The following is a 16116-nucleotide window of genomic DNA, read 5'->3' on the forward strand; positions in this document are numbered from 1 at the left end:
ACTGTAAACAATCATGCAGAGCTTGTGAGAAAATACTTGGACTGTCTATGAAACCTTGTGGTAAGCGAGTCCATGTATATTGAACTCCTCTTTATGTGAATGCAAATCAGTATTGACTGTCAGGGTGCAGAGGTACCGAGAAGAAAGCGGAACAGAGGTCAATCACAGTGAAAAATTTGGCAGTGGGAGGGATTTGCATTAGAATGACAGCTGGATTTGGCACTACGGGGAATTGACTCTCAACTATTTTGTTGATCCCTCTTAGATCCTGCACTAATCGGTAACCCCTCCCCCCACTCTTTTTAACAGGGAAGATGGGACTATTTGCAGTGCTGGACGTCCTTACCAGAATGCCCTGTTGTAGCAAGCGCTCTATTACAGGGAAAACTCCTAACTCCACCTCTGGCTTCAGAGGATATTGTGGGATTTTTGGAGCTATCCTACCATCTTTTACTTGTACAACTACTGGGGCTACGTTTGCCATCAATCCAGTGTCTTGTCCATCCTTGGTCCAAAGTGATTCCGGTATCTGGGAAATCATTTCCTCTACCTTTGACGGACACCTATTTACAACAACAGTGTGTGACATTAATCTTGTTGGGGAGTCTAGCATATCCTGCGCTTCCTGAGCGTGGTTTTCGGGTATATCCAAGAACACACCTTCAGGAGTACAGTATATGACGCATCCCATTTTGCACAGTAAATCTCTCCCTAAGAGATTAGTCGGAGCCGATGCAGCCAGCAGGAAAGAATGCTTGGTATGCAAAGGCCCTATCGTAATCTCTGCAGGTTTGCTTAAAGGCTAGTGCTGTACTACTCCTGTTACTCCCATGGCTGGAATTGTTTTACCAGTGGTTCTCATGCCCACGGTCGAATTTATCACTGACTTGGCCGCCCCCGTATCTACAAGGAAATTTAGAGATTTACCAGCTACATCAATTGTGACCTCGGGTTTACTTCCAAGGTTCGCAATTAATTTCACTGGCTGCAGATTACAGGTGTGGCCCCGCCCCTATGGTGCGTGGTGGCTTCCCTGCATTGCGCTGGCAGCTATTACCTGTGAAGGGGGTAAATGGGATCTATCAGTGACTTGCCAGTCTCTTTTTGGGGGATACCTTTTTGTTTCCCCTGCGTGTGGCTCATAACTCCGTCTCTGCGGTCCTTGATCCCAATTTCGTGTGTCATGTCGTTGTCTAGGGGGTTGATATGATTTTTGTGCATTCTTTGATCTACAGTCTTGTGCATAGTGTCCCTCTTTATGACAGTAATAACAAGTTACCACATTTGACTTACCCACAGGGGTCGGAGATTTATACAGAGGTTGCCTGGTAGTCAGGGCCTGTATACTTACGGCCATTAACTTATCACTCTGCGACTCCCTGTGTCTGGTGATATTCCGATCATGATCAACAGCGGCCTTTCTCAAAGTAGCCACCGACCGACCTCGCCAACATGGTTGGGTGGTCTGTACCCTTGTCCTCAATACTTCCTTTAAACCATCCATTAACACAGATACTGCTACTTCTCTATGATTCACATTTGTCTTAATGTCTTCTATGCCTGTATACTTAGCCATATCCTGTAGTGCCCGATGAAAATAATCAGCTGCTATTTCTCCCTCTTTCTGTTTGATGGAGAAAATTTTGTTCAATCTGACAACAGCTGGAAAATACTCTTTTAACTGTAAATTTATTCTCTTTACATTATCTTGGTTGTACACATCTGTAAGGGGTACATCCTCATCTAATTTACAGTCAGCTAAAAATTTTGCTGAGTCGACATTGGAGGGTAAACATGCCCTCAGCAATATCTGCCAGTCTTTGTTATTGGGCTCTACAGTATTTCCTAGCTCTCTAATGTATTCCTGGCTTGCAACTAGATCTTTCCTAGGATCAGGGAATTCAGACACCATTGTTCTTAATTCCATTCGGGTAAAGGGGCAGTGCATGGCAATGTGTCTGAGAGGAGTGACTCCTGAAGTGTCATTTTTTCCATTTGGCACTGCAATTACCCTAACGGGATTAAGTCCAATAACATCATTCTGAGTAGATTCTACAGCATGTGGGGAAATGGTTTCAGTATATTGTATGGTGCCGTACTTACCAGCTGATACGATCTCACCTGTCCCTCCACTAGGGGCCTTTGATACTAATCTTACGGGTTGGGCCGTGCCCACTGTTGTTTCTGCTATGGTGGCTGCTAGAGAAAGTGCCGATATTGTTGTTGGTTCATCCTCTTGGTCACAATCCTGGGGAAAGTTTAAACAGGGTACAGCTTGCACGGGTTAACATTTGCATCAACAATCTTGGTTACATTAGGCTTAACATTTATACAATTACTAAGTGCATGTTTATCATTCACCAGTGTGCCATTCTCTGCAACCACCTTCTCTCCCGTTATGTATGGTGGTGGTGGCGCAGTGGCTATCAGTTTTCTGATAGGGTTAGATCCACCCGCTTGAGCCAATCCTCTTTGTATTTCACCTTCCTGTTGCCATAACTGTAAATAATCATAATGTTTGATCCGTCTCTTTGCAGATTTAATGAGACATATCCTTCTCCTTAGATTCTGTAATACCTCGGGACTAAAACTGCCTACCCGTGGGAACTTTTCCCCATCGTGCACAGTCATTCTTTCCCATTCATCGCACAAAACTTTTGTGTGTGAACCGTATTTCTCACACATTACATACCTTGCCGACCCGATTGGTCGGTTTACTGAATCAACCCGAACCGAGGTTGATCGCCCCCTACCTGAACAACTGGCCCCCATCTTTGCAGGTGTTGCTTTCACTACCTCTGAACTTCAAATCAGGGTCTTCAGCGAACCCTTACAAAAACCAAGATGTCCGGGGTAGGCCGGCGGTGGCAGTTTACCGAGTACTCCACTCACTCGCCCACGTCGACCAGTACGCCCACACACTGCTCTAGCACTGGCGTACTCGACCTAGGGCCCCTGCGACCTGAACCTCTATTTACTGGAACATGTGGGTGCGATCCGAAGAGCACTTAACCCTTTCCAGTAACTATTGGTTGTTGGATAGTTCCCAAGTGACTAGCGAACTTCCCTTAAAATAAAAAATTACACAAATCACGTTAGAATGTACAAATAGCGTTTATGACTCCTCTAGCGTAAGCAAATGGTACTGGGTCAAGTTACTAACTAATGCACACAATTACGTGCGGTACAATCGTTCTGCACATAAGCAACTAATCTTATGTGCGGAGCGACCAGTGGAATCGAAAATTGTGGCTGCGAATTCCTTCAGCCTGAGCTTAATGGCCTAGATGGGTACCGCACCAACCCTTCCTGGTGTTGTGCTCCTTTACTTTTTATCTATAGCGGACTTCTTAGTCTGCTGTACCTGGACCTCCTGGTCTGTTTGGACCTCCTGGTCTGCGCTACAGTAGACCTCCTGGTCTGCTATACTCTAATGCTCTTTTTTAAATGTTTAACAAGGGATACCTCCCAAGCCACCATGCAGTCACTTACACGTATGTACCTTCACGAGAACTCGATGATTTCCTTGGTTCAAACCCCAAAAATTAGAAACTTATATATATATATATACACACTCTTTCACCTCATATGCTCGCCCACAGCTTAATGCGTGGTGTCGAGCACGCTATAGGCGAGCGACTACCGTAATGCTACGCTACCAGCGTAGCGGACACTCGAGACCACGAGGAGATCACGAGCGGCGCAGACGCTCACAAGATGACAATCAGTAAACCTTGAATGTAACACACAGAAAGGATACTCTTATACTGTAAACCTTGTACTGAAACACTGTAGCGATATAACGCTGCTTAACCTGATTAACACTAAAGCTGTTTGAGCGATTGAGACGCTCCTATTACCCACTGCAATGTAATGAACACACGATACCGTGCTAAGGATCCAACACCTTTACTAACAAGCTTTTAAGTTATATCGAAAAAGGTAAAACAGTTCACAAGTCATACACTACAGACTAACATATAATTCTAACAGATTATCTAGACAGAAATATACAATAACGTTAAAATCTTATACTATAACAGAGAGAAAGGGAATGGCCAATACACACAGAGAATAAGTTGGTTTGCAGAGAATTACTTACACACACTGGGAACGATCGCTGCGCAGCCTGGTACCAGCTCCGAGTTAGTCAATATGAAAACCGTTTGTGGAGTGAGAGAGAGCTGCCCAGGCTGGCTGATCTTATATACACTGAGTACAGTATACTACAAAGGGACCTATAATCTCATTGTTCATTGGACACAGGAATGTCTCCTCGTATCATAACAAAAGGTCATAGGTTAGTTTGAACAGGTGGGCTGTGACTATATCAAACTGCTCAAGTGGGAGGGAATCTGAAGATTCCCGCCGCATGGGTAATGAATCGCAAATATATGAAATGTCCAGAATCTACTAATGGCCATAACTATACGCAGGAGCGATTAATCTTTACCTAACCAACACCGGATTGTTGCTATTAAAATGTTCTTTAGTTAGGTACCAGACACAGCTGTTCAAACCCTGTCTGACCCTTCGTACCATACAAAGAGGAATTCCTCTGTCCAGCGACCATTTACATTAACCAAACTTACAGTCATTATTAAGGGGAACATTATCTATAAAACATACTATTTGGTTTTATTATTAAACGATTGAGTCGCCCGCTAGACGCACACAAACTCTACCGTAAATGCACATACCACGCGCTCGAGCGCATGGCCGAGGCGCCATCACGCGGCTGCGTATATCCGCACGCACGGGAGAGAATGTGCACGTGCAGCAGGCACGCGCATGAGGTGAATATATGGCAACGTGTAGCATGATATTTTTCTGACTTTGACAGCTTCCATCTGTTTACACTAATTTTATTGATTGATTTATTGGTTTCTTTTTTTTTAATTGACTCTCTCCGTCTGACCACTGGTCTGTCTGTACAGTATACAGTAACATTACATCTGTCACTGACCATTTGCAAGAGATTGTAGATCAATCCACCGCTATTCGCTCTACAGTACTGGATCATTAGTGGTGAAGATATGTATTGCATGCTGCGTATGTAGTCATACCTCAATGCGCCTATCTGTGCAACAACTGAACAACCTGAGCTATCGCTTAGGCGTGACTAATACTCCGTGTTAGGTGGAGAAACTGCAATGATGAGGAAAGCTCCATCTGTAAATTGTTGTTCGATACTAATTAATTTTGGACGCTGTTTCACTCTGTCACAATGCCTGTCCTTTGCTGATGCTGCCACCTCCACCAGGCAGTACGGGGCCCCACCACAGACTGTGCCCAAACTCCCATCATTGTTGCTGTATTTGCTGTTCACTGCTTTTTACCATGTACTTTCACCCCACTGTATGCTATACATGTGTGCTATACTTCCACTGAAGTGCATCCTCTGTGGGCAGGATCTATTCTTACAGTGTATATCATACTGCCACACACGTGTCATTTTTCCCATATATGGCTCTGGTCCTAGTATGGCTTATCTCCCACAGTGTAACCTTCGTAGTTGTGTGCCCCACACAGCTGCCTTACCTGGTACGCTCGTAGATGGGATGAAAAATACATAGAATCTGAAGGTTATGGAGGGACCCTACTCCGAGTATTAGGTGCTGCAACCACCCATTTTGTGTCATCTTTTCTAGGGCTGATCTATTCCACCCAGGGTAATTCTACGTAGTGTGCCCATTCCGTCTGCTTCACCTGGTACCTTTCGTGGCTGGAATATATAACCCGTGGAAGTTATTACCCAAAATGTCTGCACCAATTCTACAATAAGTTTATTGTGCTTTCTATGTTTCTGTTGTGTCAATTTTTTGTATGTGTGATTTTCTGTTTTCTGTAATACCAGTTCCTTGGGTAGTAATGGGTCAGCAGCACACACTCACCATGCAAAGCTAAAGGTGACCCCACTAGTCAACCTTTATCATCTCAATCAAGGTGGTGTGTGTGTATATGTATGTACATATGTACACACACACACACACACACACACACACACACCTACAAACCATAAAACCATGTAAACAATATATATATATATATATATATATATATATATGAAAGTAATAGGTAAATTGGCCTCGTACTAAATAATTGTTATATAGACCTTATCTGAATCAGATTTTTTAGGGGTCACGTGTTCTTTCCACTGCCTCCAGAAATATCTCCAATACTCAGATGAAAAGATGGAAAGAAATTATCACAGCACACCTCATATCACATATATTTAATTAAATTCTTATGCCAATTAAAATTGTACAATATATAAAAAACAAGATGGCTTATCTGATAAGATACCAAACATTGGGACAACAAGATCTGTTGCCGTAGTCTGAACCAAACAAACATCCAACACATTTTATCCTGCTCCACCGGTGTGGACACTGACTTCCTCGGGGTTGAATAAAATAAATTTGATGTAACGAGTGGACATTCGCAGCAAATTCATTTAAAATGTTGTCTAGTGTTTTCCCAGCTTATTAAACTGTCCTATTCCTGGAGGCCTACTGTATATTAGGGAAATGGACCATGTTTCTGCATTATTCTGCATCAGCTAGGAAATTATATACTGTATTGTGTCTTTGTTGTTGTTGTTGTTGTTGTTGTTGTTATTACTAATTTTTATCTTCTATCATTATACTAATGTGTGGCATATTGTTATCTTTTATATACATGAATCATTATGACAATTTGTTTGGCATATTAAACTTTTTTAATGTATTGAATATTTAATGATATAAGGTGATTATTAAAAATTTGATTGACCAAACATATCATGCTGCCTGGACTTGTCTTGCAAAGGGAAGATGTCTCTATCTGATAAAGATGAATATGGTATCCTTGACAGATTGACGTGTTATTTTTTGTGCCTGCAAAATAAATTAGGAAATTATTTAACTACAACTGCTGGACTGAAAAATGAAATTATTACTTTAATAATGTAATTTAGTAATGTTCTGTCTTTATATTCTTGATAAATATATGTGCCAGATAACAATGACAGGTGTATACTTCCTCAGATGGTGAATTGCCTTTGTACACTTATTGAAACATCAAACATAATAAAACGTAATATATAAACCTCCCCTGCTGAGAGGATATATGTGTACCCCAAGTCAGTTTAAATAGGCTTATCACATGATACACTGATGGAAGTCCCAAGATGGTAAAGACTGAGCTACAGTCCAATATCAACTGGATTTCATGGTTGAAAGTATCTCCTATGCTCCACCACCAACGTGTTTAGACACAAGGACAGAGCTTTTTATGTTGCACTTTTGCTTTTATCATTGTTATGTAGTTCTCCTAGGTCACATGGAAAGAGTCTGGTATGTCCAGCTTCGGGGACAGCTGTCACATGTTTATTTTCATGAAATCGATGTACATGATGCAGCCAAATAACTTTAACGTAAAGTAATATAGTAATATCAGCACCAAAAGTAACAAGTGGTGACAATAACTGTTTCCAATCATTTTTGATCTCTATATCACTTCTGTGCTTTTCAGCCATATCTATCATCAAGTTTGTCATGAAGAGTTGTTTGTTTTATTGCCACAAGATAGTCCACAACTCTGCATTGCATTGGATGCAGCTGTAATTAGAGATTAATAATATCCCAGAACAATAACAAATGTATAAAGACAATGCTGAAGGGTGCAAAATGATACTAGAAAAACAAACCAAACAATTAATTTACTAAAAGTCTAGGGTGGTATACAGTATAAGTAATTTGTAAAAACCCCTTTAAATCATAATTGTAAAGAGGCAACACAGAATCCTAATTTAGGCCTCAAGTGAGCATTTTACATGTACTCCTGGCATGGTCCATTTTGGACTCTAATACACCTATAATGTCATTGGCCACCATTTAAAAAAAATATAGGGCCGTGGTTCTCAAACTCGGTCCTCAAGACCCCACACAGCTCACGTTTTGCCGGTCCCTCGGCAGGTGCACAGGTGTATTCATCACTGACACATTTTAAAACATCCACCGATGGTGCTAATTATCTCACTTGTGATTCTGTCAGGAGACCTGGAAAACATGCACTGTTTGGGGTCCTGGGGACAGAGTTTGAGAATCTGTTGAATAGGGATTTTAACCCCCATTTAATTTCTAATTGAGTCCTTCCCTCCCCTGAGTAGCAGAATATTTGGGGTTCTTCTAATGAGACCTTAATGTTCCTGAGATAAAGGAATGACTGTATTTGTAGTTGTGGCCATATCACATAGATCCATCTTTTCTGCACGTGAGACAATCACCAAACCATAACATATAATTGACTAGCCTGTTTGGTAAATATCCTCCCATTTCTCCTCATACATTTTTAGCAGTTAGATTTTTCTTTTTTCTTTTTAAATTCTTCTGATTTCTATGATACCAATTTTGTAATTTGTCACGGCGGCAGCCCTTTAAAAAAAATCTGGCTATTCTTATCCTCCTGATAACAAGCAGGCATTTAATCTCCCCGTCAGCAATGTAACCCAGCCAAGCAGCCCTGAGTGATTCAGAAGCAGCTTTGAGGAGAGGAGAGTTAAAACTGACAGTCATTGTCAGCCATTAACAGCTGCATATTGTGCTCATTTTGCACTTTCACTAAAAACCAGTTACATTGTCAGATCTGAATTGGGTTCAATTTTGTACTGAAGGAAAGCTTAATTGTCTTAGCTGTCTGGCCGGGGAAAATTTCACACATCTGATGTCTGTTTGCAAACAGCTCCCCGTGGCTGGTGGATTGCAGAGTGAGAGGTTACCGACTCTGCTTAGCGGGATTTTATTCCTCAATCAGCTCTCTCCACACACAGTTACATCTCTCTGGAAACCATAGATTGACCCACAAAAGATCAAAGTAATAGTCATTCTGAGAGAGTTCTTATAATAATGTAACAATGTAAGTGCTGGAGTTTTGCTAGAGTGATAATCTATTTTTTTCATCCTTTCTATATAATAAAACACTGTTCACTGTTTGGTGAGTGCAATATTACTGACACAAATAAGAATCTTTTAACCTTATGTGTCGACATGATTTGCTATGCCCATAAACGTAATCAGTGACGTGCGGTGGGGTGAGGCAGAGCCTTTCCTGTCATACTAACGTTTGTGCCAGAGTTTTTACTGTATAAAGTATATGAAAAATACAAAGAATCTGTTTGAAATATCTTCTTTGCATTATTCTAATAATTTTTATAGCCAAAACTGTGGAGTAAAAAGTCTATGGGAGGTGAGGCAGTGCCTCACCCACCTATCTTTTCATCATATCTCTAATCAAAACTCACAACATTTTCAGAAGTGTATACTGCTGCACCTGTGTATAATGCCCACATGTACCCTTTGGCTCATATATTGCATGTAAATCTGGCTCTGGTGCTAGCCAGTTCCTCCTGAGCAATTTAGCTCACCGCACGTCCCTGTAAAGCATAGTAGAATAATGCTGGTCCTACTGTAATGACAGATAACAAGAAGTATATGAAATGATCTTAAGGCCTTGATAGGTAACGATGATTGGGAAGAGATTTTTAGGAACACTTTCTGATCGTCTGTTAACGCCTATTGGTTCTGGAAACACATTACAAAGTTCTAACATGTTGGTATCGATGTCCTAGTTTGCTAGCTAAGATCTACCCTGGGGTCCCTAATACATGTTGGAGGTGCAAGATGGCAGTAGGCACCCCTTTACATATTTGTTGGGAGTGTTCTCGCCTTCACCCATTTTGGCATAGAGTCATACATATGGCTAGTATCATTCTTGCGGAAGAACTGCCTTTTTGCCCTAGCTTCTGGCTCTTGAATCTTGTCCAAAGGCCTTGCTCTCAGTTTAAGAACGCTTCGCCACATTCTTAGTGCCACAGAGGCGGTTATCCCTGTACACTGAAAGTCTGAGGTGGCCCCCTGTATGAAGGAATGGTGTGCTCGTCTAGACCACCATATGGCTATGGATGACTTTACTTCTGCTTTAGCAGTGTCACACCAATTTTTTACGGCTACCTGGTATACATGGTTGGTATTCAAAGACTCGGTTCATTACAAAGCCTTGCACTAGGGGACGTTATGACTCCTACGGGTTTTATTGAGACTTCACTCTGCTGTTAAATGGGTCCTAAGATGGGTGGGTAAAGAGATCCTCTATTTCTGAAAAAGTTTTCTCTGTTCTCTCCGTCTCTTCTTTCTTCTCTCTTTGGTATTTCTGTTCTTTATGCTTGCCCTCTTTTTCTTTTTTTTTAGTTTTGGTTATTAGAAAAGTTTCTGAATATTGATATTCCATAAATGTATTTGGTATGTAAAGTTCATATATGCGCTTCTGCGTATTTTCTGTTGATGTCAGAGTTTTGTGATATTGCCCTGTATGTATATGCTGTATTGCCCTGTATGATATATGCTGTATTTTACTCTGTAATGCTTGTTTTTCACGGATTCACGCTATGTGTTATCTGTATTTGGAAAATCTTTAAATAAAAACTAATTTGCAAAAAAAAAAAAAAAAAAAGAAGGCTATGAAAATCAAGGATAAGGGCTTGGACCCTATCGGCTAGATTGCGCCTGTGCAGTCATTCACATTGCGGTTGCATCCCCTAAGGATGTGACTGCAAGATGATTGCCTGCCGCTGTCATTGTGTGGGAGGTGACACAGCATTGTGGGGGCGTGGTGGGAAAAATGGGGGCGTTAGGAGGGGTTTTGGGGCGGCTGTGTGATGTCACACTCAGCCGCTCCGAGAAAAAAAATGACGCCTGACTGCCTGTCAGCGCAGCCAGGAGTCAACCTCAGATCGGTATGTTTGCAATCGGGGCGGCACGTCTCACATGCTAGGCGGCCTTGCCCTATGCTGGGCGGCCCCCAGCATGTGAGTAGATGGACGCAGATCTTGCTGCAGAAGCAAGATCTGCATCCATCTCTGAATAACCCCTTTTATACATTTATATTGCCTAGATGCTGTACTGACACCTGCACCACGGACAGAAGACCCATTTCTTCATTTCCATAAGGAATGCACTGGGCTCACCAGATTGTCCCAGTAGTATAATGGCTGAAGAGCATGCTGTGAGGGGCTGGTGGTAGGCTAGGTATTGGGCTACAGGACAGCAAGGCTGCTGAGTTGCAATGTATTAAACAATAAAAACAAACAAAACCAGGCGCTGACTTATCGGGGGGACTCACTGTATAATTCCCAATTATCAGAATGCTGCAGCTTCATACAGGAGATCACTGATTCTCCACTGATTAGATACACAAAAACACAACTAACGAAGCGCTGCTATACTAGAATGCTTTATAGCAATTTTTATTCCCACAATATCACATACATATAATAAAAAACACACACGGCTGGTGTCAATAAAAATACAATTGATAATTTAAAACCACCACAATGAACCATTGGTCATCATATAGCTGTCCCACATAACACCTTATTCCAGGTGTTGATCGTTAATGTGTGATACAATTTCACGTATCTGATCGTTTTGCTTTTTCAGGTGACCAATGGTTCCTTAATTACTTATAATGGATTCCAATAGATTATTTATCCTAAAACCACAATCACATAACAAATAATTATACTAGATTTAACTATTAGATGGCTAGCAATATGGGGGACATTCCAAGTTGTTCGTTTGCTAGCAGATTTTAGCAGCATTGCACACGCTAGGCCGCCGCCCTCTGGGAGTGTATTTTAGCTTAGCAGAATTGCGAACGAAAGATTAGCAGAATTGCGAATAGAAAATTCTTAGCAGTTTCTGAGTAGCTCGAGACTTACTCCTACACGGCTCAGGCCGTTTCGTTCCTGGTTTGACGTCACAAACACGCCCTGCGTTCGGCCAGCCACTCCCCCGTTTCTCCAGACACTCCCGCGTTTTATCCTGGCATGCCTGCGTTTTTCCGCACACTCCCAGAAAACGGCCAGTTTCCGCCCAGAAACACCCACTTCCTGTCAATCACACTCCGATCACTTCAACGATGGAAATTCTTCGGTCGGACGTGAGTAAATCTACTAAGTTTTGTGCTAAAATACTTAGCGCATGCACACTGCGTACCATGCGCATGCACATTTTCGCCTTAATCGCTCCGTTGCGAAAATCGGCAACGAGCGAACAACTCGGAATGACCCCAAATATCCCTATTGGATGCTTGATTAATCAACTCTCATTAAAATGATATAACGTGTGGCAGATACAGATTAATCCTTTCCATATGCAATCTTTGTAATTAGATATTAAATCTTGCGCCAATCTGTAGAATTAATATACGCACAGTCTCTTTACCTTCCCACAAATAACTAAACTGAGAATGATAGTTTTAGTAGTTTTTCTGTCCTTGCTTATGATTAATCAGCAGCTTAGTGTAAGCACAGTCTCATTAGTCCAGCAGTGGTTAGGTGGTTAGTGAGCTGTCAATACAGTAGCAGTATTTTCTTGTTATGAATTGGATTTAGACAAAATGCTCACAGTGATCACTGAATCTATATTTATCCATCAATACAGTCACAGTCTATATATGGCCCCTTAATTCCAGGGCATGGGAAAGCAGCTGCTCTTTATGAGACAATGATCCTCTGACTGGTGCTGTTTAAAATCTCCTAATGGAACTTGGGCATCTCACCATTAACGTTCCCTCCTTGGAGTCTCATTCACGAACGTTAATGGTGAGATGCCCAGAAGGCTTTCAAAGCAGTGACGTGCGGTGAGAAAGGTGTTATCATTGGAGCAGCCTATAAAGAAACCGCTACATGAGGATCAACGCTAACTATTGAGTGAGTATGGTACGCATCCATTATCATGGCTAACCATATCGTTGTAGACCTTGATGTGCGGAGATTGGCTATATCCATTGTGAGTGGGGTACGCTATCCATGCTTAGTGGATTCTATATAGTCTGAGAAAACACAACTTTTGGATTTTTGAAGGATATACTACACCATGATGTGTTGTTATTATTGTTTTTTTTCATATCATCATGAGACATTCTGCGGAGTAGAAGAGTCATCCATATTGCAACAGGAGGAGCTGTATTGAAGTTGGAATTTCCCCTTTACACATATATGGACATTAAGTATCATTTTTTATGAAACAGCACTGAGCGCTTTATACTTGAGCATTGTTTTTGTATATTGTATTTCTATTAGGGTTAAGTGGCCCTTTCATTCTCAAGCGGCTGCACAGGTGTGTTTGCGCCTTGGGTATCTGATTAATATTTTTTCGACACATACTGTAGCAGACAGAGGAGTCTGTCTTTGCATGGTACACTTACCAGGCAGGTTCTGTTTCCTTTTATCCTTATTCTATGTCCAATACATGTGTGCTGGCTGAACTCAATAGGGAATAGTCCCTGTTGGTCGGCATGCCGATCGTCGGGATTGTGAGGTTTTGGGATGTAGGGGGAGGTTCTGTGACCGTCGGTCTCCTGCCCGCCGGTCACACGAATATATCCCTTCAACTGAGTATATCCTGAAGCAATAGTCCACAGTGCACTGTGATCAGATGTTTCTGTGTAGACGTTAATGTCTGAAGGCCTGTTCCTTTAGGGACAGATAAAGAGAATAAGAAATTCCTGATCAAAGCGATTTACATTTCGTTCAGGCAGTTTAATGTGATTACTTATGCTCAGATCACTAGAAAGATTACTATATGCTTATTTCATTAACCAGAGGCCAAATTTCCCACAGAGCAGCATCCGGAGGAAAAAATTAGGAACAATAAGATCCTCAGAACCCCAAAAACAAGTTGTTTCAGTATGAAAAGGCATCATGTAACACTAACACACATCTATATACAATAAAAGATCTGAGAAATAGGGGAGATTAGTGCACTATGCAGTAAGGGGAAATATCGCAGAGTTAACAGTGTCACCTATTTCCGTGGTACTCTGTATATCTCTCAATATAAGTGTATAAAATATTTAATGACATATGGAGACATAAACAAATAGAGAACATAGGGTAATGCATAAAACTGTTTTTCTCTACAAAGATACAATTAAAACAATATGGTCAGCAATACAGGTAAGCAAAGTGGAGGGTTCCTAAGATTCCTATGTAAAATAGGCCAAATTAGAAATGCAAGCTCCGGAACCAGTCTCTGGGCCCTCTCATCCACTGGAATCTTGGTCTTCCTCCAATGTATAGAAAGTATAGCACTGCTGTCACCTGCTTCCAATGCATTTCGGGACAAATTCCCTTCCTTAAGGCAGTGTGAGGGAGATGTACTAAGCCTTGAAAAGTGATAAAGTGGAGAGTGATAAAGTACCAGCCAATCAGCTCCTAACTGCCATGTCACAGGCTGTGTTTGAAAAATGACAGCAGCTGATTGGCTGGTAGTCTATCTCTCCACTTTATCACTTTTTAAGGCTTAGTACATCTTGCCCTGTGACAGGAGTCACAAGTGGGTGCTATTTATACTATGGTGGAGATCTATACCTAGGTCAAAGATGACTATACTCAGAATAAATCTAATAAACATACATATTGTTTAAAAGGCATAAATAATGCTATAAATGAACACATGTACCATCAACTCAACAATAAAAATGAAGCTAGAAGTATATTGTATAAGCCTTAGATGTATATATCAGGGTGTTTTTAATGGGTGAATGTCTTTATATAGTGCATTTTCTAGGTTGATTCTTACTCTCTTTTAGCCCCCCTTGCATCCAGCGTTTGCATAATAGTGGGGGGACTGCGATAGAAGGTAGATAGTCATGTTTGTGGAGTACTTCCGTGGAACACATCTGGTTTCTGGAAGTCGCATCTACTACCGATTTCGCACTGTTGCCCATGTGCAGTACCTGAATGTAGATATGGCCATCGGGTGGGTTATCCATTGATGGTCACCATTGATGGTACCATTGATAGATAACCTTGATGGTGTGACTCAATCTGGAAGGGAACCATCGATGGTTTCACCCACTAATGGTCACACCTGCTTTGGTGTACCTCAAGCTGTGGGCCAATCAGAGCTCTAGGTGCGGGGCTTCGTGGGCAGAGCTAGGCTCAGTGTCCTGACACCTTGGAAAAAAATAAATAAATCAGTTGCTCTGTAACAACGATGGTGGTAAACCATCTGGTTAAAAGTTACCATCGGTCATAGACCATCAATGATTTCAAATCATCGATGGTCGATGGCTATCCCTAGCTGAATGTCTGCAAATTCTTCAGGATATCCATATTGAGCTGATTTGCCAGATACTACTGTTGTATCCAACTTTGTGACACTGTAAATAATGAGTGTTTATGAGATGAGCATGGAACTATCCAATACTGGACTATAATGTATTGCAAAATGTGATGTCAATATTGCAAATATCACATTGTTAAGGTAAAATAATGGTAATAAGTTATAAGAAGAAGAAATTGAGGGTTTTTTTCAGACATACCGGGTAAAACAACAGTCATTAAACATGACATAATCACTGACTCAGGGGTTAAGGTAAACCTAAAGCCCAATAGAATACCAGAAGACCAATAGGAATCAGTGTCAAAAGAAATTAAAACAATGTTGGAGTCAGGGGTTATTGAAGAGTCACATAGTAAGTGGCAAAGTCCCAAATGTGCTTATTCTGAAGCCGGACGGGAGTTGGCGCTTCTGCAATGATTTCCATAAGTTGAATAATGTGTCAAAGTATGAGACCTTCCCAGTGCCTCAGGTGGATGAACTTGTTGAAAGATTAGGAACAACAAGGTACTTGACCACTCTAGACTTAACCAAAGGGTATTGGCAAGTACCATTGATCCTGAATCCCAAAGAAAAGACAGCTTTTTCTGCACCAGAAGGATTGTTCCAATACAAGATGTTGCCGTTCTGGTTACATAGGGCACCTTTCAGAGGATGGATAGAACTCTATGGCCCCATAGACAGTATTCTGCTGGCTATCAGGATTATGTAATCATCTTTAGTCCTGATTGTCAGTCTCACTTACCCAGAGTACAAGCAGTGTTGGACTTGTGTCCTTGACCTTCCAAGGAAGTACTCGCCTTTCTACTCATCTTCCTGGATTGTTTTGTTCATATCAAGACTATGCTGTTCTGTGCACCTCAAGGCTATTTTGTTGGTATTTGGCCACCACAGCACAATGAACTGCAGGATTACTCCGTACATATTTGCTTGCCACATTCTGAAGTTG

The 16116-nt window shown here is 41.4% G+C and overlaps 1 protein-coding gene across 3 annotated transcripts in view; it reads left to right on the top strand.

Moving 5' to 3' along the window:
- Nucleotides 1-6679, top strand: part of ALG9 (ALG9 alpha-1,2-mannosyltransferase) — a 579895-nt gene extending 573216 nt beyond the window's left edge. For 2 of the 3 annotated variants that reach the window (XM_063943251.1, XM_063943256.1), the window contains exon 16: nucleotides 5652-6679. In XM_063943251.1, coding sequence (XP_063799321.1) covers nucleotides 5652-5686 — 35 coding nt within the window. In that variant the 3' untranslated portion in view covers nucleotides 5687-6679. The remainder of the gene's footprint in view (nucleotides 1-5651) is intronic. The other variant, XM_063943252.1, reaches the window with a different exon arrangement.
- The last annotated feature ends 9437 nt before the right edge of the window (nucleotides 6680-16116 follow it).

This window comes from Pseudophryne corroboree, chromosome 10, assembly GCF_028390025.1.
Source record: "Pseudophryne corroboree isolate aPseCor3 chromosome 10, aPseCor3.hap2, whole genome shotgun sequence".
NCBI classification, from domain to species: domain Eukaryota; kingdom Metazoa; phylum Chordata; class Amphibia; order Anura; family Myobatrachidae; genus Pseudophryne; species Pseudophryne corroboree.